This window comes from Anomalospiza imberbis, chromosome 4, assembly GCF_031753505.1.
Source record: "Anomalospiza imberbis isolate Cuckoo-Finch-1a 21T00152 chromosome 4, ASM3175350v1, whole genome shotgun sequence".
In the NCBI taxonomy this organism is placed as follows: Eukaryota; Metazoa; Chordata; class Aves; order Passeriformes; family Viduidae; genus Anomalospiza; species Anomalospiza imberbis.
The window spans coordinates 44,476,166-44,501,988 of record NC_089684.1 but is presented as its reverse complement, the minus strand read 5'-3'; the positions used below and the strand labels follow the sequence as shown (position 1 = coordinate 44,501,988).

Genomic DNA, 25,823 nt, shown 5'->3' with positions numbered 1-25,823 from the left:
TGGTATTGTGTAACAGGCATCACAAAATAGCAGCGATGCTCCCTGATCGCATTACTACAGAACCTGCTTGTGCACGTTTCACACTTGATGCAAAAATGAAGGGCTGTCTATCATGGCTTAGTGCTTCCTTGGAAAGCTCAGAGCGGCTGGCAAGCACAATTGTGGTGATTTCTAATTGAGCAGTAAATAAGGGAAACAACAAATCGGTGTGCTGTTACAGACGCATTCCCCAGAAGCTCTGGGATTAGGCTGAAGGCCGGAGGGAAACACTGCGTGTCAAGGGCCCAGCCCTGCCTGCCGGCAGATGGCAGCTCCTGGGTTAATGAAGATTAACCAGGCATTATGACCACTTGATTAGTTCAGAGACTGGACAAAGCCATAAACATAATTCCCATATGCTTTTATGTATGGCTGATCATGGGAATGCTGTGATTATTAATGCTGTGGGATGGTGGGACCCTGTACAGTGTCTCTTAGGAAATACTTGGAGTAATGTTTTGTGCCGAAGGGAAATTCCTGGTGGTGAAGGGATTTTGAAAATCCCTGTGAAAATGGACACGTGAAATCAGGCAAGGACCACAGGTGATCAGGAAAAGAAGGAAGGAGTGGATCAAAGTCCTGGTTAATGCTGCTTTTCCCCTTTTCCAGTACTGCCGGAGAAGGTTCTGACACTGCCAAGAAATGCTTCAGCCATGAGATGGCACTTGTCCTTGCCAGGGTCCTGCTTGGAGAGGACTGGCAGCCTCAGCAGCACCTAAAGCGGGGGGGGACTCACCTCAGGTAACAGCTTTGTCTCACCTCTGTCACCCTCACAACAATGGAAGGACCTGCCCTGTGTCCTTTCCACCTGCTCGCTTGGGAGCACAGTAATCCAAAGGACAGTCAGTCCTGCCACATCTGCAAGTAAATGATTCATATTTAAACTGACATAGGCAAAGTGTAGAAAGCTTCAAGGTATGAGCTATTCCTTTGTTTTTCTGCACTTGGAAGACATAATCGTTGGAGGGTGATGAGCATCCAGAGTAAGCCTGGCTGCCTTTGGAAGCTTGGGCAGAAATGTACCTTAGCAGAGAGGGGCACAGTGCTTTCTGCATAGCAACCTGAAATTTCTATTTATACAGGGCAAGGAAAATATATTGAATAACTCACATGGCATTACATTTCCTGCTGCCTTAGATTTTTGTCGAGGTTTTCCCAGCTGTGTGGGTTTTTCTAGCTGTGTTCCATAATATTCTATGACACACAGTTTGGGTATTTTACTCTTGTTAGCAGGTAGAAATTCAAACATTCAGCTGTGATATTTGTAAAGTGGATTAAAGCATCTGTTCAATTAGTTGCAACATGTTGCATGACTTGGGGCAGTGCTGAAAAATCAGTCTCCAGGAATCAGTAGCATTTACAGCTTTACGCTTGCCATTTTAATGTGAGATTTAAAAAGAAAGCAGCACCATGTTTCAGCTTAACCCAACCGCGTGGAAGTCAGGGTGTTCTTTAAAAACTGGCAGATTTATGTGCTTCCTGCCTACTGACAGCACCACAGTCCACATTAATTGCCTTGTCTTCTGGAAGAATGTCCCAAGTGAAATTCCCAGTAGTACGCTGTATTTGGCAGTTTTTATACTAAAGAATGTCCTTGGACTTTGTCCCCTTTTGTCCCAGGATCTCAAAACGCTGCTGTCCATGAGCTCTCAGGCCGGGGAAAGCCAAGGGGAGGCAGGAGATAGTGCCCCGGCTTCGCTTAACGGGTAAGAGCCCCTGCACCATCAGAGGGTAGCGGCTCTCGGGGCGGCTGTCACCTGCCGTGCTCCCCCCGTGCCGGGGCGAGCCGCTCCCCGGCGGTGCGGGGGGAGCCCCCGGGGGCGGAGGCTGGGGCGGCCGCGGCGCTTCCCGGCCGGGGCGGGGCGGGGGCTGGGGCGGCGATGGCGGAGGCGGAGCGGGCAGCGCTGCCGCCGCCGCCGGCGGAAAGTTCCCGGGACGGGGCCGAAGCGGAGCTGCCCCCCGGCATGGAGCGGCGGCCCGAGCCCGGGGAGGCGGCGGCGGCAGCAGCGGCGGCGGCGGAGGAGGAGGAGGAGGCGCGCCCTGCCTCGCCGCCGTTCTTCCTCCTCTACCCCGGCCATGGAGGCGGCGCCGCGGCCGCGCAGCCCGGGCTGTGGAGACCCCCGGCGCCCCGCGGCGGGGCCGCCCTGCCCGTGCTGGTGCTGAGCTACCCGGGGCCGGACGGAGCCCGTGAGTACGACGGGGCTGCTCCCGGGCCGGGAGCCTCCCTCGAGGCGGGGTGGGCGGCGGGCCGGGGGCCCCTGGGCGCCGCTCCCCTCCCGGAGTACCTCTGCCCCGAGCGGCTGTCCGGGCGGCTTGCGGCTCTCGCAGCCACGGGCGCGCCGGGCTCGGGGCACCCGCCCCAAAGCTGCGCCTGCCCCGCGGGGCTGCGGGGGCACGCGGCGGGAAGGGCGGTGGGGCTGGGAAGGAGGCGGTTGAGGGGGGATGTGAGCCGTGCTGGCCCAGCAGCTCAGCAAAACCAGCTCCACAGAGAGTCCTTTGAGGAGCATCAGTGCCGCCTTTGGAAATCCAACAGGCTGTCCTGGACACGCGGGGTGTAGTTTAGGGGCTGGGAAACACCCTCTCAGGCTTCCTCCTGGTGTGGTGCGGCGAACAAATCCGTGGCGAGGGCACTGCACGCTGGAGACCAGAAGAGGCTGAAGTGCATCGCTGTGTGGGGTGTGTTGGGTGGCAAATAGCGTTCTCCTTTGTGATATTCTTCATGATGTTCTTGTGGTGTATTTGTGGAAGCTGGAGTACTCTGAAGTACTTGGGTGTGTTTTAAATCAAGTAAGTACGCACATGGGCGCATATAGAAAAGATCTCTTTTCCATCCATCCTAAAAATAACCAGCAGCTTCATCCTCTGGGCTGCTGCCAGAGTGTGTGTGACTGAGCTTTGGCCTTTGCTTTGTCACCTCCTGTGCCAGGTGAGCATTCACTCACTCAGGAGCCGATTTGTTTGGACTGAGTATCTGATTTTTTTCTCCTTTGGAAGCTGATGTACTTGAAGGCATTACTCAGCAGAGCTAGAACCAGTGAGGTAAGAAGTCCATGTCTGTAATGCCAAGAGGAGGGGAAATGCCCTGACTTTGCTCTGAGCTCTGTGAAGGACTGTCTGTGACTGCCAACTTATGTCCCAAGTCCCTCTCTGCTAAATTGTTGCTTGAAATGACAGGCCCCTGTCAAAACCTTCAGTTTTACTTGAAATTTTTTCCCTAATCAGGAGGTCTTTACCCATAGTAAACCCTGTGATGTGCATGCAAGGGATTGAGCTACTTCTGAGAGAAAAGAAGACTTACAGAAAAATAATTCGTCTTAGCTGTTCAAACTCTGCGAGAAGCTCTTGTCAGGATGTGGGGAAACTGAAGCATTGAGATGAGCTCATTTGTGCTCAGGGACTTAGTGGAGAAGCTCAGTAGTTGAGCAATGCTTTATCCCATGTCAGCCTTATTCTGCAGTGATTGTTCATGTAAGCTTTGTGGAAACCCTTTATGAGATGCATATAAAAGTTCCCTTGTTTTTGTGAGCCGTGGAGGTGGAGCTGCCTGTGCAGTATCGAGTGTCAGCTCACTCAGGGGCTGACTGATGCAGTGATAGCAGTGTCTGGAGGGAGCAGAAATCGGCATCTATTTTTTGCTTGGTGTTTTGTTCTCTGTTTCTTCTGGGGCAAGCTGTGTCAGTAAATCCCTTTTTCCCACCATCTCTTTTTTCTTGTTGTGGTTTTTTCCAGCTCTCACATTTCTAAGAGTATCTTTCATTTGTTCCCACAGAGCAGCAGGAGCAGTTCTGCTGCAAAGTCTTAGGTGTTACAGGGAGGCAGTGGCCACTACACCAAAAAGTCAGTATTTCAGTATTTTGGAGGTTTATTTTAAGTCTTTTTATTTCTGTTACGACTCAATCCTTGAACTATTCTGTTGTATTCTCACCTGATTCCAAACATGAGGTGAAGGCCAGAGTTGCTTAGGGAAGGAGACTGCAAAAGCTCTTCATGGCAGCAGCACCTGCCTGCTTGTTACAGGTGGTTCCAGACAGAAGGAGCAAGATGATGTACTTAAACATGCTGACCTGCAGCAAAACCTTAAAACAGAATAAAAGCAACTTGATTAGGCAGTCCTTAAAAAAGCCCTAAACCAAACTCCAGACCTCCCCTTGTTCTTGCTGAAAGCCTACCCCATACCATGATACTTAAAGTAGAGTTTTCCTTCCCTTTCTTTTAATTATGCGAGTTACTTCAATCCTTAAATAATATCTCAGTGTTTCACAGTATGTAAAGAAAAAATTGTTTGTCACTTCTTAATTAAGAAATTGGTACCGATTTTTGAGTTGTTGAAGTTCCTTTTGCCCATTCCTGTTTGAGCTTGCAGGGTTGGGAGTAGCTGGTATTTGAGGTAATGTGCATATCTGTCGTGGCAGAGGAATCAGAAGCAGACTTTGCCATGTAGATGCTGTGTTGCTAATTTTATCTTTTTAGATGACATTCCATGTCAGAGATGGCTTTGTCCTTTTTGCTTTGCAATCTCTATGCAGTGAGGGAGAAAACTTTCTCCTCATGATGGAAGCACAGATTGCTCACAGGCTTTGAAAATAAAAGTGCACCCAAAGATGCTCCCTGGAGTACTGAGGGTGGTTTGGAAATTTGTTTGGGTTTCTTTGCGTAGATTATTCTAATTCATTCAGCTTTGGAACTCAAAATGCTTTGTGGTACAGCTGAGCTCCCAAATACTGGTGGCTGATGGAGTGCTTAGTGTTCAGGTGGTTGGTCTGAAAATTCCAGTGCAGTCAGTGTGTGGTTCCTTAATCTTAAAAATGTTTTGGCAGACCCGTGCTGTGTTTTGCAATCTAGCCAAAGCCTGTAAGGGCTTGTGCCAAAGTGTAGCTCACAGGAGGGTTTGTAGGACCAGTCAAGGCTGCCTGACTGGTTTGAGATGGAGAAAGTGGTTCATCCTGCACAACCTCCTCTGCATTTTACCCGTGATTTGGGTTTTCCTGTGTCCATGGCCATCCTGGAACCCTGATGGAGCCTTATCAGGTACCCTTGAGTTGCCTGGTAGTTGTATGAAAGGTTTTATGAAAACGTTGTATTTGATACCTTTCTTTTGTTTCTTCATGAAATGCTTTGTTGCTTTTGTCACTCTGGGACACAGGATGGGGATAGGGGAAGGTTTTTCTTGTGGTTTTCAGATAGTGATTAAAAGGTAACAAGTCATAAGTTAAACAGTACCTATTTGGGGGTTTTTTGTTCTGGGATTTTTTTTTTTTTTTTTTTTGGAAATAAGTAAAAGTTAAAGAACATTTTCCTAGTACTTTAAATATCTCTGTGGAGTAGTTGCAGCAGGATTATTGCATAAAGGAGCCTGAAAATAGAACTCAGCTGGAAGGGAATTACTGGCTTCTGTTCTTTCTGCATGTTAAAAGCAGACCAATGGAAGTTGAACGGTTCCTGATTTTTCTAGGAGACCTTCCCTGTGATCCTGATGTGTGGGGCACTTGCCTGTGCTGAGTTCAGCTGAAGACCCGCGTTGTGAAATGGGAGCTGCAGAGTTACGCCCAGTGCTGTTGGTGTCTGTAATTGCTTTGAAAACAAAGAAATTAAACTGTCTGTAAGTGAGATCTGTTGGATGATAGCTTGAGCGATAGCTTATGGTGCTTGTTGATTTTACAGGGTTTGTTTTGAGCGTGTGCCGTTTGTTTAGACCCTGTCCAAGGGTTAGCCAGGGCCAGCAGCTGTTCTGTAGCACTTGGTAATGGCCACTTTCACTGTGTTTAGACTTTGGGGTGATGTGATGTGGATGCTGCAACTAGAGACTGTAACTGCTGAAAGGGTGTATAAATATACGAGTTAAGATGCTGTCAGCACGATTTATGAACTCTGTTCTCTTGGGAAGAAGAAACAATAGTAATTCTTGTTTTCTGTGAAATAATTGCCCTTTGCGTCGCTGTCAGAACAGGCTGCCTCGTGCTTGGTTGGGTTTGGCCTAATGGGGAAAGAGTTGCTGAGTCAAAATGTGCTGCACTAAGCAGGAAGTTTTCACCAAAAGCAACTGCTTCCTCTTGCCAGCCAGAAATAGCAGCTCTTAATCCTCTTGCCCAGTTTTATGAGGCATGTACATGATGGGTGCCTTTTTTTTCTGAAAGCTGTATACATTAGCATGCTGAATTCTGTATCCAGCAGTCTGTTTTGGCATTTCACATCCCCGAGAAACAGATGTACATCCCTCTGAGTATTAGGGGAACAAAAAGCAGGGACAGTAATCAAGGTCCCGTACATTGGCCACATATTGTATTATCACATTATCATCTTATCAATATATAGTTCTGGTGACAGCCTTCTCCAAGGCTGACTGTCCATCCATTTCAGATGGATGTTTTACATCTGCTTTCCTCAGATATATTGGAGTCACACAGGAATGAAGTCGGATAAGCTCATTTATTGGTGCCTGATAGTGTTGTTGAGGTGGGTGGTGACACTGTAGTGGCCTTGGGAATGAGAAGCCTGTCTGGTGACTTGGGATCTCTTGTCCCCCAGCACCAGGACCATGTGAGTTGGGGGCACAGGTGAGGTTCAGCCAGCCAGGAAGGGACAGGGAATGCAGTGCTGTTATTATAAAATACTATTATTATATTATTGTTGAGAGTCTGAAAGCCTGTTTCTCTTCCTGCTGAGCGACGATATTTCTTTGTCAGCCCCACGTGAGCAGCACAATTTTCAGGGGAGATTTTTAAAGTATAAGATTGGGTCCCAGTGTTTGTGGTGCTCTCCTTTATTGTCCTCCCATGTGCACATGCCCTGCTGAAAGAGCTTCATCCTCAGTCACTGGAGTGCTTAGAGCCAGATCATTTTTCCTTTCTGTTACCCTGAGATAATAAATCCATCCTAACATTTTTGTACATGGGAAATTCTAGCTCCAAGGTGCCCCCTGAGAAGGTGGCACAGCGAATAAAACGCAAACTGCGCCTCGCACACCTCCCGTGAAGACAAAGGTGCCGATTGAATTCCTGTAGTGGTATGCGGGGATGTGAGCGGAATACAAATGTGGCTGTGTGTTGCTGGCGCTGCTCCTTTGTATTCCGGGGGCGATGGATGGGGGGGTGCGGCGGTGCTCCGCTCGCTCCCAAGCGGGCTGGCACAGCCCGGCGAGGAGGTGCTGTGCCGAGGAGCGCCTGACTGCCGGCCCCGCATCAGCAGCGTCTCGGCAGCATCCTGGGAATCGCAGGCGATCACATGAGCCTGGATTTCCAGCTCAGTTCATTAGTCAGCCATTTTGGTCGCCACCCTGCTCCCTGCGCACAGCCAATCCCGGCGGCACTCGCTGCCCGGGCTGCGCCGGGAGAGGGGAGCAGCGCTCGGATCTCGGCACACCGGGACACTGCCTCTCCGCTCGTCCTTTGTTTTTTTGCTGGGGTCATCACCAGAGGAAGACGCTGGTTTTCGCTTCTGCTGCCTCTTTTCTGTTGCTGTTGGTTTTTTATATTTTTATTTGTTTTTCCCTGCTGCCTCTGGTGGAGAAGCCAGGTTTTCTGTGGATGCTGAGGATCAATAGCGTCTAGCATAGCTGGAGACGACGGCAGTCGGTGGAAAGGAGGGAGGCAGAGCTAAGCGGGAAGGAGCAGCGTTTTTACCTTGCTTGATCTATGAAAAGGCCAGAGCAGCCTCTGTGATCCTGAGCAATCTGACCTTTAATCGCAAGGTATTTCTGATTTTCTTCTTCAGAAAGGTTTTGTTTTTAGTCCTTATTTTGCCCCCGTTGTTGTTGTACCAGCTGAGTCATCATGTCTGCTCTGACGCCTCAAAGCGACATGCCAACCCCCACCACAGACAAGATCACTCAGGCTGCCATGGAGACCATCTATCTTTGCAAATTCCGCGTGTCGATGGATGGAGAGTGGCTGTGCTTGCGTGAGCTGGATGACATCTCGCTGACACCCGACCCCGAGCCTACCCACGAAGGTACGGTCCGGCTGCGCCCCGCGAGCCCCGGGCCGGCTTTGTTCCGGCGCTGCACCACTTGGGAGGGGGCGTCTCCGGGTCCACATGCTCGTGTCCTGCCTGCGGAGCCTGGACAGCCAGCCGCGGGCAGATCAGAAAGACAGTTTGCTCCTTCCGATTGACCTCCGAATTTGTAACCCAGCCCCTTAAGACTTAGTGATGAATTGTCTTTTTAGCTGTATCCGGTTTGTGTATCTCAGGAAGGAAGAAAACCGTGATGTGTGCTCAGTGAGAACATTTAATCATGATTTGCCCTTAAACCGGGGCTGAGAGCTCTGTTAGTGAGCAGCTAGCTGGTACCGGGGGAGCACAGTGGCAGCACCGCAGCCTGTGCGTGGTCGTGGGGAGTTTTTGGAAAGCCCCAGCGATTACGCAGCGATGCCCATTGTCAGGTGACGATGCCATCACAGTGCCCCTGCTTGCCTCGGATGAGCGTGCTGCTGTTTGTAATGGCTTGGAAGCTTGAAATGTGGGGATGTAGCACATCTTGCTTTCCCCTGGAAAAAGGATTTGTCATCTGAGTTGATAAACAGTCTAATAGCAGGATGAGGATTGAATGCTCTTGAGTACTAAAAGCATGAGAGGACACTATGCAGTGCTCTGCCAATAAACAAGTGGAGAAGAAGGAGAGGTGATGAGTTTCTGCAGGTGCTGAGGTTCTGAGTGCCCTTGCTGGATGCACCTTTTGGTTTTTAGAGCAAAGAGGCCCCAGCTTCTCATGCCTGACCCTTTTCCAGTAACTCCTGAAATGCCACTCCACCAAGCAGTCTCGCCTGGCCCGTTTGATGCCGTCTGGTTAAGTCAGCAGTGTCTTATATTGTCTTGCTGAATGAGGCAAGTGAAATTGTGGTGGGGATTTAAGGTTTAAAATAAATTTCCAAGGGATAATTTAATTTCCATTTGACAGCTGCTTTCAGTGACAGTAGCCCTTGGGTTTGGATTTAGCTTGCCAAGTACTTAGTCACGCAGTGGGACACCAGACAGAGGTTTCAAAGGGAGAAATTTAGCATTCCCTCTGAAGCATATCCCAGGGGTTCAGGGAGGTGAGTATTGGGTGAGCAGGAATTCAGTTGTCTTCCAATTCCCATGTTCTTGTGTGTTACACTGAGACTTTCCTTGGTCTTACTCCAGTGTTTTTCAAGGTGTAATTACAGTCACTCTTAAGTGAATACCAGAAAGGGGTTAGAAAGCAGCATTTGCTCATTTCTTTACCATATTATTTCATTCATATGTTGAAAATAAATGCAAAAGAGCAGCACCTTCCTGGAGATCTTTATGCATTAAAGGTAAATTAAAGTTGCTGGTTGGTTGTTTGGGGGGTGTATTTGGATGCAAGTTGTAGTTTGAACAGAGAAGGCCAGGAAAAGTGTTGACAATAGGAAAGCTGACACAGCTGTATCCTGGTGTTGGGTCTGGTGCTACTGCATCAGCGCTGCTGCTGTGTCTGCAGGGTGTGCACAGGTCGGGGGGACAGGAGCATGGGCTTGTGTCCCTGCAGTGTCTCCATTAAAAAAACTGATGTGCAAAGGTAGGCATTATGAAGAAGGAAAAGAAAAGCTGTAGAATTCTTCCAAAGGCATAACAAAGGGGGACAGTTTTTTCCTTGGAAATCAAGACATATAAAATATATGTTGCAGTAAGTACCGAATCAAGCAGCTTGTTGGATTAAGATTTGAAGCCTTCCATTTGCTGTCCCTCAGCTCTTGCTGCTTCTGGGGAGTTTTGTCCCTGGCCTCTCTTCACCCTGTGGTCTGCTGTGCCCCCAGCCCTCGAGCAGCCATCCTGCCTTCAGAGCCAGTCACAGCAATTACAGTCCTGCACAGTGCTGGAGCTTGAGAACAGCAAAGCAAAACTTTTCTTCAAATTAAAAGCAAGCAGCAGGTACTGAGTTGCTTGCAACTGTGTATATTCCATATAACCTGTAGCATAGCCACTCCATATAACAATAAAAGCAATTAATACACTTTTTCAGTTGATTGAAGCAACTCTGTGTGCATATGAAAATAAGCAGATTCTGCTGTTTACTGTAAATCTGCTTGGATTAGAGAAAGAACTCTTTTTTTTTTTTTTTTTTTTTTTAAACAGACTGTGATCTTAATAAGACTCTCAGAACCTTACTGTCCTCTGCAGGCCCTCAAAATTAAATATGACTTTGGTGGTGGCTAACCTTGTTTGCTTGCAGTGCGTGTGATGGTCTTGGAGGCAACTTTAGGGATGGAGGTAAAAACCACCTGGATTGTATTTCTGTTGAATGTTGAACAGAGTGTGCGTATGGATGGCATTGAACACTGCTCTCAGCTTTGGGGAGGAGTTACACAAAATAGTCTTTTTTAGGCTGTTTTACTGCATGTTAAATTTCTATCTTGAATAATCATGTGGAGCTTCACAATAGAGCTGTGGGAATTTTTGTCCTCACAGGGTTATAGTGTCCAGGAGGAATACATGTGTGAACTTGAGAGAACTTTCAAGAATTACAGTATTTCTCTCTTTAGTAATCCCACTCTATTTGCACTAAGAGCAGCAGTTTGAATTAGAATTTATAATATGCAAAGATGAAATTATCTTTTTTATAGGGCAGAAGCTAAGGTCAAATTTTTTCCTCTTTTTTGACCAGTAATTTAGAAGCTTTAGTTTCTGACATGTGCTTGTGTAGAATGCCGTGACAAGGAGTTGCGGAGCTCTTCAGGAAAAGCAAATGTTCTCCTTAAAACCTCCTGGCCATTAATCTGTTGCACTGATTATTGAATCATCAGTCAGATTTAACCTTTTTTCTCCATTTTCTATCCACGTGTTTTTCGTACCTCAAAATGATTTAGGGAAGCAGCATAACCTTAATGGTTATGCTTTTGTTTTGCAAACTGGCAACAATTAACTTGGGTTTAGGGTTCTCTAGTAGTGTGGAATAGGAACAGTAGAGTTGTGGCAGAGGTGGAAATTTTCAGTGCTTTGGGCCTTTCCCATTAGAAAACAAATCTGAATTGTACTGGGAGTGGCAGGGACCTTTCAGGTGTGGACAAAAACCTACATGAGATGACTCTGTATTTGGAAAAAGCCTCTTAAAACACATCTGGTGATAGAAACCCCTAAACAGATGAGAAGCTTGAAGGAGCTGGACACCTGATTTAATAGAAGAAATGTGAAGTCAGTGAATGCAGGTTAAATTAATTACAGTGTGTTCATGGTCATAAATCTTGGGAATAGCAGTTAGGTCATGTAATCCAGACTTCAATGCAGAAATTACTCTTAAGAGTTGTTTTCTTTGCTCTTTTAAGCTGTGTCAGTCTAAATGAAGTCAGAGCTGGGGAGTTTGGGGCAGGTTTATATCCCTCAGAGGTGGCGAGCCACAAATGCTGCAGAGAAACCACTTGGGTGTCAGCTGAACTGGGAAGTAAAGATGGGGGAAAAAACCCAAGTGTTTGGGTTTTTAGTTTCTTGGTGTAAACTGTCAAGGACTAAAATAGGATGACAAGTTTCCCATAACAGTTAGTCATGTGTTTCCCTCTGAAAACAGGCTGGTTGTGCAGAAACATTCCATATAGCTGTGCACAGTAGCAACATAGAGAAATCGGGTAATTATTTGATGTTAATCATGTGGAGATGGCAGTAAGATTTAGGGTGGGATTAAATTGTGACTTCATGTGATGTACACTGGCTGTTTATTTGTCCCATAGCTGTAACGGAGAGTGGGCTGGGAATTTTCAAGTTGTCTGTACTTCATTTCCTTCTGGTTTGTTGCAGATCTTTGACTGCTCTTTTCTTCTATGCAAGGCTCACTGTTTATGTATATAGAGATGGAATTTTTATGCAGTGGGTTTTAAAGTAAATGTTTTTTTGTGCTGAGTAGATGGTTCCTGGCATTCCAGGCTGCAGACTACCTGGTGGCTTCCCTGATTTTGGGCTTGCAGGGTGTTTGAACATGGTGCTGAAACCCTTTGCTGATCCCTTTTCTTTGTCAACAACTAGTGATCCATCATGTTGGCAAACCTAACCTGAAAGAATTAGTTATGTACCTCCCATAACGTGAACAGCATCTACCTAATTTTTTTCCTTGTCCTCTTTATTTGCTATTAAATGTATTTCTAAGGTAAGGAATATCAGAATGCAATTGAAGTGTAGTAATGCTACCAGAGGTTCCCCTTTCGTAATAAATGAGTATTTGTCCAGATTTGCGCCAAGCCTTTCCCAGCAGCAGGGCTGACCTGGCAGCATCACTCAGGACTTTCTGTATCAAGCTCAGTTTTCATTTCCCAAAACTGATGCCTTTGGGTTTTTTAGGTTATTTGACTGATGGCTCAGCCTCTCCTTACGAGTTTGTTTAAAATTTCTGTACTTAAAAATAATTTTAAAAGTCCTGACCTATTTAAACACTTATGACCTTTTCTTTCCAATGGAACAAACTCTCCCCTGTGAGAGTGGTGAGGCCCTGGCACAGGTTTCCCAGAGAAGCTGTCGCTGCCCCATCCCAGGAAGTGTCCAAGGCCAGGTTGGGGCTTAGAGCAACCTGGGATAGGGGAAGATGTCCCTGCCCATGCAGGGGACAGAGGCAGGGGGTTGAATGGGATGAACTCCAAAGTCCCTTCCAACCCAAGGCAGTGTGTGATTCTAGTTCATCTGTCTTTGGAGGAACTAAAGATCCAGAAAGGTTCAGAAAGGCTTAGACTCCCAGCTCAATTTTAGCCTAATAACTTCAACCTTTAAAAACAAAGTAAATGTTGAGCAGCAGTGTGAAATAAAAAATAATTTTGATGCTGTTCCATTCTCCCAGGGTTTTACTTGTAGAAACTTTCTTTGGCTTGGGAAAGTATCCCCGCTCCTTCAGTGAGATGCTGCTGCTGTGTCAGCCAAGAGAGTGACTGCAAACCCCTCCGTTGTCCAAATAACAGATGGGATTTTCGTGATTAGTATATTAGAGACAAGTTCTCCAGTCCCTTCCTGAAGAACTGGCTTGAGTGTTCATTCCAATGGGATATTCAGATCCATAATACCAATCTTCCTGGGAATCTGGTTGGAATGAGTTAAAAGCCTTGGTCATCCTGTTTTCTGAACTTCCTACATAGTGAGTTAAATACTTTCTATCATAATCAAAAGTATTGAGTTTTTCACACCCCACAAGGGCCATGGAAACTATAGAGTTTCAGGTCTTTGTAATTCTCCTGTGGAAAGATGTTTTCCCCCCACTGTTGCTTGGTGGAATTTCCAGACAAGTGGGAAAATGTGCATGGTAAAAGAAGAAATGAACTCTATGCTAAGTGCATGTGGATGCGTGGAGAATGAATGAAAATAGGTAAGAAAATGCTAATTGTGTGCTTTTGCCTCTAAACCTATGCAAATGCCATAGTATCAGTTTAAATCCATGCAGTTCCTGCTAGTAGGAAGATGGGATTATGGCTTGTAGGGAGAGAAGAGAAGAAAATATTTATGACTCCTCTGGCTGTTTCTCTGGGAGCTCTATGTGGGTTGCTTGCTAAGGGTTAAAAATAAATGAGAAAGATGAAATGAAGCCTGTCAGTTGTCTCTGTCCCGGTTCCCCAGGTACTGGTAAATCTTGTTTTGGTTGTACTTCCCTGTTTATGCTTTGGGTTAAGAAAAACACCCAGCCTCTCAGTGTTAAAGACCTTGCAGTGGTGGTGTGTGGCTTCCCTTAATGTGTGCAGGTAGGGATTCCGGGATGATCAGCATCTGGATCTGAGTCCCAGTCTCCTGGCCCTTGGGAAGCTGCGACACCTGTCATGGGACAGCAAAAGCCATCACTGTGGCACGTAGGGGAGAGCATCACCAGGGAGTTGGCCTTGAAACACCAGGGATTTCCTCCAGGGCGGGTCCTTGTTGCTCTGCAGTAGCGCTCAGCCCCAGGGGAGCGCTGGTGGAAGTCTCCGTAGCGCAGTGTCCGGGTGCGGGGCCAGCCGGGCGGCGCTGCTGCAGCGCACGGGGCTCGGCTCCGTGCGAGCTCCCGCGGCACTGGGGCTCCCGCTTGTTGCTGCAGCTCCCGGGGCAGGAGGTGGGCGGTGTGTGCGAGGGAGGAGGGCCCGGCAGCCTCTGGACTTTGCTCACATCCTCGGCACAGTTGGCTGGGGAAGGGGGACCGAGCCTTTGCCGTGCTTTGGACGTTCTGCCGATGGCAGGTTAGCGCTGGGGAGCGCGGGTGCGTAAGTAGGGAGTGAAAAATGCCCAGGGTCCGGGGCATTTGTCTGGCTCGGCTCGCTGGGTTTGGAACAGGGACTTAGTGGGTGCGCTGAAACCAGTTCTCCTTGCCCTGCCTGCTCCTCTCCCAGAATACCTCCCTGGCCCTGCCAAGGAGAGAGAGGTGCTCCCCTGACTGAGTCCTTAGGGGATCATCACCAGCCTGGGACCCGTGTAGGGCTCAGCTGGGTCACCTCTGTGGGATTTGTCATTTGGGGTGAGGGTCATAACAGAGATTAACCTCTGCTGAGCCTTTAAAATGCCCTCAGTGTGTGTTTTCCTTGAACGTGCCTGCTTCTCACGTGTGGCTGTGTCCCTGCCAGCAGCTCTTCTTGGGGCTGGATGTGAGGAAATTGAAGGAAAAGCTGACATTGCATAAATATCACAAGTTTAGTGCTTTTATCTTATGAAAAATGTAATGCTTTTGTTGCTTTTCTTTTTAGGATGTGCTTTACAAAAATGTTGCTTGTGTTAGTGCAGAAACAAAACTTCTGCAGCTTTTCTGAAGTCTGCCCTGGTCTGACTCTGGGAGAAAAATGCTTTGCTCTATTGCTTTGTGCAGACTAATGAACCTTTTTGACTTGCAGATCTCTTGCCACTATGAATTAAGTCTTGTATGATGCAAATCTCCCTTTCAGTTATGCTTTTCTTACACCTTGATTTTGAATCTTTCCTTTAGATCACGGCTTGCATGACGTTTTTCTTTCTTTTCCTTTCCTTTTGCTGTTTGCAAAGACTCTTGGGAGGATTTGACAGATGTGGTGGAGCAATTGCGCGATGATTCCGAAGGTGCGTTCCACACCCACATCTCACAGCTCTCGTTTGTGCTAATCGTTGGCTTCTGCACTATTATTTTGAGCCTGAGTGCAAAATGCGGTTAGTTTCCCTTTCCAGTGCCAGTAGCTGTGGCTTTCCTGCATTTTCTTGGTGTTGCTTAAATAAATGTTTGTGGTCTTTTTTACTATTTTGACTTGAAGTGGAGGTAGAAGTAGATCAACAAGGGCTATTTGCCTTCTCCTAAATGCTTTCAGAGGCAGTAGTTTTCTGAGCCTGGCAGAAGCACAGCTTAAAAGGTTGCAGCAACATATAGAAGCTGAATTTTAAAAAATATTTCAGAAATCACTCTGAAGATTTAGATCTTCTGCAGTATTTCTGTCTAGATTCTTCAGATTTTCTGGCAGTTTTTGCCAAGACTTGGCAAAAATTATTCTAAAACTTGCATTGTGAATTTTTTTAGAACTTGTGAAGTACTAAACGACAAATTTGTAGCACTTCTTTCTTAGTTTTTAAGAAACTGTTTAAATGTGAAATAGTTGAATCCTCAATGTAGCAAGTAGTCAAGGAAGTTGGTACTTTGATTAAATACAAACTGCTCCTGAGTGGGATTCAGGTGTTTGCAGCACAAAAGGCTGATGTTCTCATGCACTGAGCATGGTCCCTGCTGCTCATCTTCCACCGTGGTGCCTTTAACTGCTGTGCTGGTTCTGTGCCCGGGTGCTGCCCAGAGCCCCCTCAGCCACAGACAATGTCCTTCTCTCCTGGCACAACAGCCCGTGTTGCTTCCCAGAGAAGGGCATTTTCCAAGGCAGGCTTTCAGGAAAAAAGAGGGGCTTGAGACTTCTTTTTTTCAGAAAATACTGTACAAGTTGTTTTGCGTTTATTTTTGTCAGGTGAGAGGTGTTGCTCTGCTGCAAGTAAGCAGCTGTGTTAAATTTCAGGTTATTTGAAGTTGGTGTTCTTGATGTAAGTTGGAGAACCATGATGCAATGCTAATGAATTGGCATTGCTTTCAGTGGGTTTGTTCACTTCTCCAGTGTCTCATCATTCCCTGCCTTTGATCCAAGTTTTAGCTTCAGTTTAGTTGCTTCTTCCTTGTTTTAGAGTAAGTATGAGGAGTGATAAAATGTATCTCACCAAATGAGAAGTACCAAGACCAGTCACAGCTTAACCCTTTGAGATCCTGTATTGCATTGACTCTTTCTTGACTTTTCAGATTCCTGGCTACAGATTGTAACATTTAAACAAATTATAAGATTTTCAAATGCTTTTGGAAACATCTTCATGGAAGCAGCTGGTTAGAAAAGATCTCTGTTCTGTAGAAGCTGCAATATTTAAACAACAAAATGTCCTAAGAGGACATTGCTTTATTTGAAACCCAAACCCTGTGCAAAGGCAAAGTTCAAGGACTGGGAATTTACTTTTTAAGGCTTATGATGTGGGCTGTGTAGGAAGCCCAGGCAGAGGTTTTGCAGTTAGAGGCAGAAAGAAGTTGGAGAAGGTACCGGCTCAGATGGAGCACACCAGGATCAGACTTGTCCCAGCTTAAAGCCAGCCTGACAGTTTTACTGTGTAAAAGTCCGCCTTGCCTGCCTACCCTGCCTTCTTTAAAGGTGTGCGTGGTGCAGTACATAGAGCAAGAGTACCAATTAGTTAGCATTTAATTTTTGGAATAAACCTTCTGGATTTTATCCAATTTCACACTATATAAGCTAACTGGTTTGCAAGATGAGAATCTTGGATAAATTGCACTTGCTGAGCACAGTTCCTCACAGCAGACTAAGGAAGTGAAAACCTTGGATTAGTGTGATATGGTGAAAATATTTTTCTATTGAAATTGGCCAATACCCACGGCCAAATGAACATTTTCTTTGGTGTTCTCTTGTACAGTTCCTGTAATTCCGTGTTAGGTATGGGTTTGCCACCCAAGCAGAGTCACTGTGGATGCCTTGCTACCCATCAGATCAGCAGCCTTGGCCAGTGAGGAAATGTGATGAGAGAGGATGAGGAGGAGGTCTCTGTGTTGGCAGTACTGTCTGTGCCTGATCTTTTTCTGAGTCTCCATTCCTGGTAATGGTGACTGTTAGCTACACTGTAGGTCATAAAAGGGATTGGAAATCCAGAGCAGGTCATGTGCTCAGGGTACCTTCAGAGCAGCCAGACCCATCACCCTCAGGCAGCAGTAGTCCTGAAAGGCAGTAAAAACACCTCACAGAGTTCAGTCTTTCTGCAGTCCAGTGTTGCTCTGAGCATTGCACTCCTAAATGAGTACTTGGAAGTTCTTTAAACTATGGAAATAAATGTAGAGGAGGAGACTTGTGTTGCTGCTTCACTCCGAAGAAGAAGGGGGAATGAGAGAAGCGCTGTCCTGAGCTACTTTGGAGGTACTGAACAAATGAGCTGTGCTATCAGGTTTGGATGCTGGTGCTGCCCCAGCTCTTTGTCTCTCCCTGTGCTGGGTTTTCCCGGCCCACAGTGACGCGCACTCAGCTGTGGATGTATTAGCTGGGCTCTTGGCCGTCTTTCTGGCTGGTGGGTGCTCACGAGGTGCCTCTGAGATCTGTAGTCTGAGATACCCTCAGGTCTCTGCCAGGAGTAGTTAATTAACTTGTGGAGGCGGCAGCTTGGTTCAAGGGTCCCTGGCTGTTGGCAGCAGCCCTGGATAAACGGGGGATTTACCGGGATGAAACTGCCTGCACCCGAGACCTGGAGCTCAAAACTTGGGTGTGACTAGCAGGCCTAAAGGTCTGGATGTTTATAATGTGGAAGAGGAAGAATGTAATCCTGGGACGTCTCTGAGGTTGCAGGTTTAGTATGACCTGTTAACAGCCATGAAGATCAGCTCCTCACTGGTGAAAACCAGTGGCAGTGTTAAAACCAAGAGAGAGAAGTGGGAGTTGGCTCCATATTAAGCCTAAAAAAATAGTCTTGAGGAAGAGAGATGCAAGACAGGATAGAGACACATGCTGCTGGATTAAGTGTGAGGGGGTCCACGGTGATCTTTAGGTGAAAGAACCAGAACAAACCACAGCTGGAGGACTATTACCAGTTTGTAGCTGGGGATGTGAGTTGGAACAAGTGATGGCCAGAGACACGTTGTCACGATGCAAAGCACAGGATTAACACCAGGCTCCAAATGTCTTTCTTGAAAATAGGGAGGTCCTGTAGTTATTTGAAGTATTAAGGCACCCTCAGTATGATACATTGTCTATTTCCGTGCCACTGTGGCTTTGGCCCTAATCTGCTAGTTGATGTTGATTTTTCTCCACAAAAGGCGTGCAGAGTGCCTCCTGTGAAACTCACTGCCCCAAAAATGCCTTCAAAGCTGAGGAAACAAAAGAGCAAGGTGGGGTGTTTACTGTAATAAAACCAGCTTTTGTTGCTCACCAGCAGTTTCCTTCCTTTGTTGCAGACCCAAATTACCTCATGGCTAACGAGCGCATGAACCTGATGAACATGGCCAAGCTGAGCATCAAGGGGCTGATCGAGTCGGCGCTGAACCTGGGCCGCACGCTGGACTCGGACTACGCGCCCCTGCAGCAGTTCTTCGTGGTGATGGAGCACTGCCTCAAGCACGGCCTCAAAGGTAACCCGGGCTGGGGAGCAGCGCCCTGGGGAGCAGCAGCGTGGGCTAACAGCAGAGCTCTGCAGCCTGCACGGGACCCAGGAGAGGCTGAGCACGGTCACCGCTGTCACCGCAATGCCCTGGGCAGGCCCAAGCAAGGCACAAAACCTGCTGGAGGGGGAAGCTGAGGTGCTTTGCTGTGTTGAAAACAGCAGTTCAGTTGTCTTGGGTATAACTCAGTGATCAGGGATTCAGTTGGCTTTCGGCAAGCTCGTGACTCCTTTATCTGCATTTCCTTGTGCTTTAGCAATGCATCCCCTTGCTGGAAGAGGAACTGCAACTTTCTTAGTAGCTCTGCCTAAACAGAGGGTTTGGTCTGTGTGCAGCTCATGGCTTGAAGCTGCTTTAAAGCAGAGCATGGGCTTGACTGTGAAATCCTGAGTCACAGCTCAAGTGGCCAAGTACGGACTGGCCTGTAGATGCTGCCCTTGCATGGTAGTAGCTGGAGATGGGAAGCAGAGGGGTGTGGAAACGGGTGGTCTTTAGGGCCCTTCCCACCCAAACCATCCTGAGATTCCAGGATACCAAGTGCTTGCCCATCAGCAGCCCCAGAGGAACCATTCTGGTAGGATTTGGCTAATTTGTCCACTTGTTTGAGAATGTGTTATATCAGCACAGGTCTAATGGACTCATTTTTTATTTATTTTTGTTTTTTAGCCAAAAAGACTTTCCTTGGGCAAAATAAGTCATTTTGGGGACCTCTAGAATTAGTAGAAAAACTTGTTCCTGAGGCTGCAGAGATTACAGCAAGCGTTAAGGATCTCCCAGGGCTGAAGTAAGTACACTCCTGTGTTGCACGAGTACATAATATGGGTTTTATTGTGAGAGGGATCCTGAAGAAGAGAAGGAAGGGTGGACAGAACCTTCAGGAATACATCTGTCACCTTCTCCAGATTAAAATGGGTCGTTGCTCTCTTACTCTTCATCAAGGATCTGCAGCAGGAGAGCACAGGATATATTCTTGCTCTGTTAAGTGCGTGGCAACTTATGGGCAGCAGTGCATTTACTGTTTGTGCCTCAAGAGTGGGAACAGCCTTCATTGAGCATTTCTGAAGTCAGACTCAAGAGGAAGGGAATTAACAGGAAGGTTATAACAGTTTAAATAGTTTTGATGCTGATGTAGGTAATTTTTCTTGTAAATAACTTCAGGTAAAGCATATGTGAGAGGAAAGCTTAGGCACCAAGCTGGAGAAGACAGTAGTTTTAGTTAAAGAGGGGAGGCAAAAAGCAACAGGAAGCATATATTTATTGTACAAGTTTTGTGGGAATTTCAGACATCACGTTCAGCCTTGCCTATGTCATGGTAAGAGAAACTGAGAAGCTTTTAGCTTGGAATAGAAAAATGGGTAAGGAAGCTTTTGTATGAGGATCAGGACTAAAGATGGGAGGCATCTTTGCTGAAAGAATAGGTGGATAAATTCAATAAATTGCTTTTGGGTTAGTATTTAGTCACGTTCATACAGACAAGTGCTTTTCCTGGAGGTGTGTGCAGGACTCCTGCAGCAGCTGAGAGGACCAGTGCTGTGCCAGAGCTCCTGGTACCTCTTCCTGTTGTAGAGCGTTGTAATAGGAAATGAATGGAAGTAAAGAACAGTTTTAGGGTGCGTTTCTAAACCTTGTGTTCAGAGTGACCCTTTGGAAGTGCCAGGTCCTGTTAGTGAGTCAGGAGTGGGCAGTACTGGCCATGGCTTCCTTGGGCTGCTGCTGCTCATGCCAGGTGAGGTCAGTGTGTTAGAGCGGCGTGCTTCCGGTGGCCGGGAGAAAAGAGGGGAAGGACTGGCACTCAAGCCTGTGGCAGCCTGTGAGGGTGTTCAGGAGCAAAGCACCCGAGGAGAACAGAACTGAGTTGGTGTTTCTGAGTGTCTGGGCAGATGCCATCCAGCCTGACCCACCCCAAGGAGTGGTCTTGGGCAGCTGTGCTGGTGTGTGCATGTTCCTGTGACTTAGGCAGAACTGGTTGTGACTCAGAAGGTGATGAGCTGAAGCAGCTGATCTGTCTGGCAGCATCCAGCAGGGATAAAGCCAGGGATATGTTTTAGTATGGCAACACAAACATCATGAGTTAAGAGACAAACAGTGTTGGTTTAATCGGTCTGCACCTATTTGTGCTTACGTACCTTGTATTTCTCTGCACCAGTGCCAACTCTGTCTTAGAAGTGCAGAAACTTGAGGTAGAGTGGGGTTATTAAAGCTGTTGATGACTGTGCCTTGCAGGGTGTCTGGAAATGTTTGTTTCTGGCCTTTGCAGGACACCTGTGGGCAGAGGAAGAGCTTGGCTTCGCCTGGCTCTGATGCAGAAGAAACTTTCAGAGTACATGAAAGCCTTGATTAACAGAAAGGATCTTCTCAGGTGAGTGCTGGACTCTTTCAGTTAGGTTCACTTCTGCTCTCTTGTAAGATCCTGATCGCCTTTCCTATCTCACTCCTCTGTACCTCTTCCCACAGTGAATTTTACGAGCCCAACGCACTGATGATGGAGGAGGAAGGTGCCATCATTGCTGGCCTCCTCGTAGGTCTGAATGTCATCGATGCCAACTTCTGCATGAAGGGAGAGGACCTGGACTCCCAGGTACTGGGTGTTCACTTAATGGGTTTGTTCTGCTCATTTAAGCTGGAAAAATGCATTAATTTTGCATAGCTTACTGATGTAATGAACCCTTGCTGAAGTGCTGCAGGTGCTGATGTCCTAACTCAAAACTTCCACACCTGGCAACAGTGGGTTGGCCTTAGAAACCAAGTGTTTAATGCAAAATGCATATTTTCCTTCTCCAGGTTGGAGTTATTGATTTCTCCATGTATTTGAAAGACGGGAACAGCACAAAAGGCAGCGAAGGGTAGGTGCACACGCAGTTGTCTTGCTGCTCCCCTCTTGGGAATGTGTGTTCAGGTGTTCCAGGCTGCCCTTTTTCTTTTTTCCAGAGATGGTCAGATAACTGCTATTTTGGACCAGAAGAACTATGTAGAAGAACTCAATCGACATCTAAGGTAACACATGTTCTCTTGGCTCTTTATTAACAGGCTTTTAAAAAGTGAAGGAATTACTGTAGGGTTTTTTCTCTTCGACAGTGCTACAGTAAACAACCTGCAGGCCAAGGTGGATGCTTTGGAGAAATCCAACACCAAGCTGACCGAGGAGGTAAGTGTCATGGAAAACCACCAGATGCTTTGGCCTTTGGGAGTTAGGGATTAACCAGGGAGGGAGGGGTTCCTTTCAGATGTCTGGTGTACAGAACGAGGGGTGTTAAATGATGGTACTGAAATAGCTGACCTGCCAAGGAATTTCACTGGATGTCACTACTGAACACAAGCTGGAAAATCAACTGTATGTCTATGTAAATTTGCAAAAAGTAAAGGAAAAAATGTCGTAAGTGAGATGTCCAGCCTGAGCATGGTAAACAGCGGGTACATGAGGCCTAGGTGCAGTCTGTGTTTTAACATGGGTCTGCAGCTCGTTACCGATGGCATAAATGTCATTAGATGTTTTGGGGTCAGTTCCCTGGCAGATGGATGGCAGCAGCTCTTAGCTGATGCAATGAGTGGCTTTTGGTGTATTACCTGCACAGTGGTGTGGTACCAGGAGGTGAATTGCAGGGATGACTGCAGTGTTGTTGGGGTTTGGCAATGAAGTTGCCAAGGGAAGCCTGCAGCGTGTGCAGAGCGAGGCTGCTGTGACAGCGCAGGCGCTGTGCCAGGCGGGGGGCAGGTGATGAGCTGTGTCACACTTCACAGCCATGCGCGCGTTGGGCCTGAGCTCTGGGAGTTGTGTTTGGGTTTGTCACAGGATAGCATGGCTGATCCCTTGGAATGTCTCTGAGCTGCTCCTGTGCGTGAGCCTTACGTGAGTTGTGAGTTACAAAGCCAGAAGGAGTTTCTGAAGTTCCTTTTGCCTTTGATCATATACTTACAATAATCTGTTGGTCTGCAGTGCTGTCATCCGTGGGAATTCCTCTGGGCCAGGTGTCCCATCCCTAACGGTGCTGTGTGCTGCTCGTCCTCCATTTCCAGCCAAATCTTCCTCATCTGCTGGGGTCAAGAGAGAAAAAAACAAGTGAAGTATGTTTTTGGTGCGTTACTGTTGTGTTTTGTTCCCAGCTTGCAGTTGCCAACAACAGGATCATTACGCTGCAGGAAGAGATGGAGCGGGTTAAGGAAGAAAGCTCCTACATCCTGGAGTCCAGCCGTAAGGTTGGTGTGTTTGTGTGTGTGTGTGCATGATTGCTGAGCCCTGGGGCAGGCCTAGCCTGAATGGCTTGTTTGGAGCAGAGTTCATGTCCTTGTGTGTCTCACACAAACCCCACAGGGGATTAGAGGAATGGCAAGTGGGCCCTGTGCAGAGGGAACAGATGGGCCCTGCCACAGGGAATCCTGCCTGGCCATAGGGAGGGAGCAGGGAGCCTGCACGGAGCCGGAAGCTCCCACACCTTACAGCTCACTGGGCAAGGTGTCAGGGGACAGGAGGGAGGGGGACTTACTGGGTGGGGGGACGACAGGCAAATCAGGAAATAGGAGTTGTGCTGGTTTGTCCTGAATTGTTGCAGAATTCCAAGTGTTGGGGAAAAGCCAATAATGAGGTCAAGTGAGGGCTGGCAGTACACAATACCAAGTGAACTGTGTCTGTTACCTCAGGCCACCAAAGACAGAAGTGCTGACGGGCAGGCACTGACAGAGGCACGGAAGCAGCTGAAGGAGGAGACTCAGCTGCGCCTGGTGAGGACCAGGGGGGCTTTGGGCTCACCCCACAGGGCTGCAGAGGGTCACGGCCATGCTGAGCTCTTGTTCGATACATGCGTGGGGAGAAAAATGCCTGACCTGAAGGTATTAAGGAAATAACATCTGCTTTAGGAAATAAAATATTTCCTTAGACCCCTCCATCCCAAAGACAGGCCCATGCAGAATTCCCTGACTCTCTGCTAGCCATGCTGCACAGCTGGCTGTGATACTGGACTGAAAACCAGGGAGTTACTCTCCTTAAGGCATGTGTCAGACGAGTGCCTCTGAAGTTGTGGCAGCAGCACACTCTGTGGGTAGGGACTGCGTGGGCAGAAGGGAAGGGTGGTTACCCCTGCGTCATGAGGGCACCTCCTGGAAATGCTGAGGGCTCCTTGTGTTCCAGGATGTGGAGAAGGAGCTGGAGGCGCAGATTGGAATGCGGCAGGAGATGGAGCTGGCCATGAAGATGCTGGAGAAGGATGTCTGTGAAAAGCAGGATGCGCTGGTGGCACTCAGGCAGCAGCTGGACGATCTCAGGGCTCTAAAGCATGAACTGTCGTTCAAGCTGCAGGTAGGGAGCTGAGGAAATGTAGGAAATTCCAGACAAAAGTGAGAGTTGCTGTGCATTTATTCCTCCTGCCTGTTGGAAAGGTGCTAGGTGTGGAAGGATCACAGGCTGCGCATCGCACTCCTGTCCTGCTGTGAGAACACTGGAACATGGTGGAGGGTAAAGACAAATGCAATTTCTTCTGAACAAAAATCCATCATGGTCCAGAAATTTGTGTGTGAGATGGAGAAAGCATCTTGAGTGGTTTTGTGGTGTGAAAAGAGCCGCGGGAGCTTGTGTTCCAGCACAGTCTGGTGTGGAGGGCTCCTGGTGTAACTCCTGTGTTGTGACACAAGCAGACTCCAAACAGCAACACAATGCTCAGAATAGATCCCAAAATCAATTTGACAGCAGGAAAGAGTAGCTTTTGCTCTCTGTGAGCCAGTGGCTTTGTTCAAAGCAGCTGAGTTATATTAAGATACTGAGTCTTAGCAGGCGCTGCATCATGCGTTTTCCATATCCAGGAAGCTTCATGGATGGTGTCATTGTTCTGCCACCTCTATGGTGAAACATTTGTCCTTGCAATACTGACCTGGCACTTGCTTTTCCAACACTTTTTTCCTGCCTCTTTGTCTTCTGCCCTGTTGTTTCGTGTGCCAAATGATTTATGGGGGTTTATCTGGGATTTAATATTCCTTACACAAACCCCCGCTGCTCCTTTTCCCAGAGTTCAGACATGGGAGTGAAACAGAAGAGTGAATTAAACAGCCGCTTGGAAGAAAAAACAAATCAGATGGCTGCCACCATCAAACAGCTGGAACAAAGGTAAGACCGGAAACTTGAACCATGATCCCCTGGTGTGTCCTTTAGTGTAGTGTCCCATAGATCCAGAGTGGGCCAGGGGAGAGTCCCAGTGCTCTGCTTGACAGAGCTGCCCAAGGGGGAGCAGTGGAAGCAGCACCTCTGGGACTTGGCTAATGAGGAGTGCATTGCACTCCATTGGGTGCTCTCATTTTAGGGTTTCTGTGGTGGTTTTCTTCAGAACAAGTTTGTGTTAGAAAATGTTTCATGATACCTGCTCTAATTCATGTGTTCTTTTTCTCTTGCTGTTCTTATTTTTTCCCTTTTCTCATCGTCTTCATTCTGACTTACTTATACAGTGAAAAGGATTTGGTGAAACAGGCAAAAACTTTAAATAGTGCAGCAAACAAACTGATCCAGAAGCATCATTAGACATTTTTATGTCTGGCCACCTCACAGCTCTGACATCAGAACTCATTTATGAGGGGAGAACTTGAGAATTGCTAAAAGCAACTGTTAAAATGTTAATTGTCACCTAAAGTTGATTTGGAATTTGCCGAGTTTTTAAAATCAGTGAGTTGTTCTGCCGAGATTTAGTCGGGTATAACAATCCCCAGCCCTGCCATTTAAACCGTGTTGCAGTACCAACGAGCTGGCCACTGAGCACCCCGGGACTGCATCAGGAGTGGCCGAGGTGGCTGTGCCCAGCCGCCGCCACGTGCGGCAGCACAGCCCTCAGCGCGTGCGCGGCTCAGCCGGGCCGCGGCCAGCTCGGGACAGTCAGCTCCTTCTCTGTATTGCCCTTTTGTGAAGTAGACGAGAAATGCATCCCTGGAAGTTGTTGACAGTAGTTGTGTGCGTGCCCCAAGCCGTTCCCCGTTCTCTTCTGTTCTGTGGGTTCAGCCCCGAGTCCGAGCCAAGCGGGCGCGACGCTGGCCCGGCTGCGGGAACACCGGCCCTCCTGTAACAAGCCTGCCTGGATTCTGCCTTAGGGACTTGGGGGGAGGGTGGGGACTTATCCTTATTCCTTTTAAACTTCATGTGTCCGGAATTAGTAGCTATAGATGTCTTAGAGTAACACGATAGAGTGGTAAGTTCAGTGGAAACCTCCTTCTCTTTGCATTGCTTCTACCTCTGCCAGGAATCCCTCCAGACATA

General features: G+C 47.6%; 1 protein-coding gene across 11 annotated transcripts in view; it reads left to right on the top strand.

Annotated features, from left to right (window-relative positions):
- The first annotated feature begins 1,683 nt into the window (after positions 1-1,683).
- RUFY3 (RUN and FYVE domain containing 3) overlaps positions 1,684-25,823 on the top strand; it is a 30,379-nt gene continuing 6,239 nt past the window's right edge. For 2 of the 11 annotated variants that reach the window (XM_068188196.1, XM_068188203.1), the window contains exons 1-13: positions 1,905-2,226; positions 14,941-14,994; positions 18,395-18,568; positions 19,265-19,382; positions 20,856-20,957; positions 21,053-21,176; positions 21,380-21,441; positions 21,527-21,592; positions 21,674-21,743; positions 22,700-22,792; positions 23,234-23,314; positions 23,721-23,888; positions 24,592-24,689. In XM_068188196.1, coding sequence (XP_068044297.1) covers positions 1,920-2,226; positions 14,941-14,994; positions 18,395-18,568; positions 19,265-19,382; positions 20,856-20,957; positions 21,053-21,176; positions 21,380-21,441; positions 21,527-21,592; positions 21,674-21,743; positions 22,700-22,792; positions 23,234-23,314; positions 23,721-23,888; positions 24,592-24,689 — 1,517 coding nt within the window. In that variant the 5' untranslated portion in view covers positions 1,905-1,919. Of the gene's footprint in view, positions 1,746-1,904; positions 2,227-7,205; positions 7,987-14,940; positions 14,995-18,394; positions 18,569-19,264; positions 19,383-20,855; positions 20,958-21,052; positions 21,177-21,379; positions 21,442-21,526; positions 21,593-21,673; positions 21,744-22,699; positions 22,793-23,233; positions 23,315-23,720; positions 23,889-24,591; positions 24,690-25,024; positions 25,386-25,823 lie in introns of those variants that run through there. The other 9 variants (XM_068188205.1, XM_068188207.1, XM_068188198.1 and 6 more) reach the window with 9 other exon arrangements.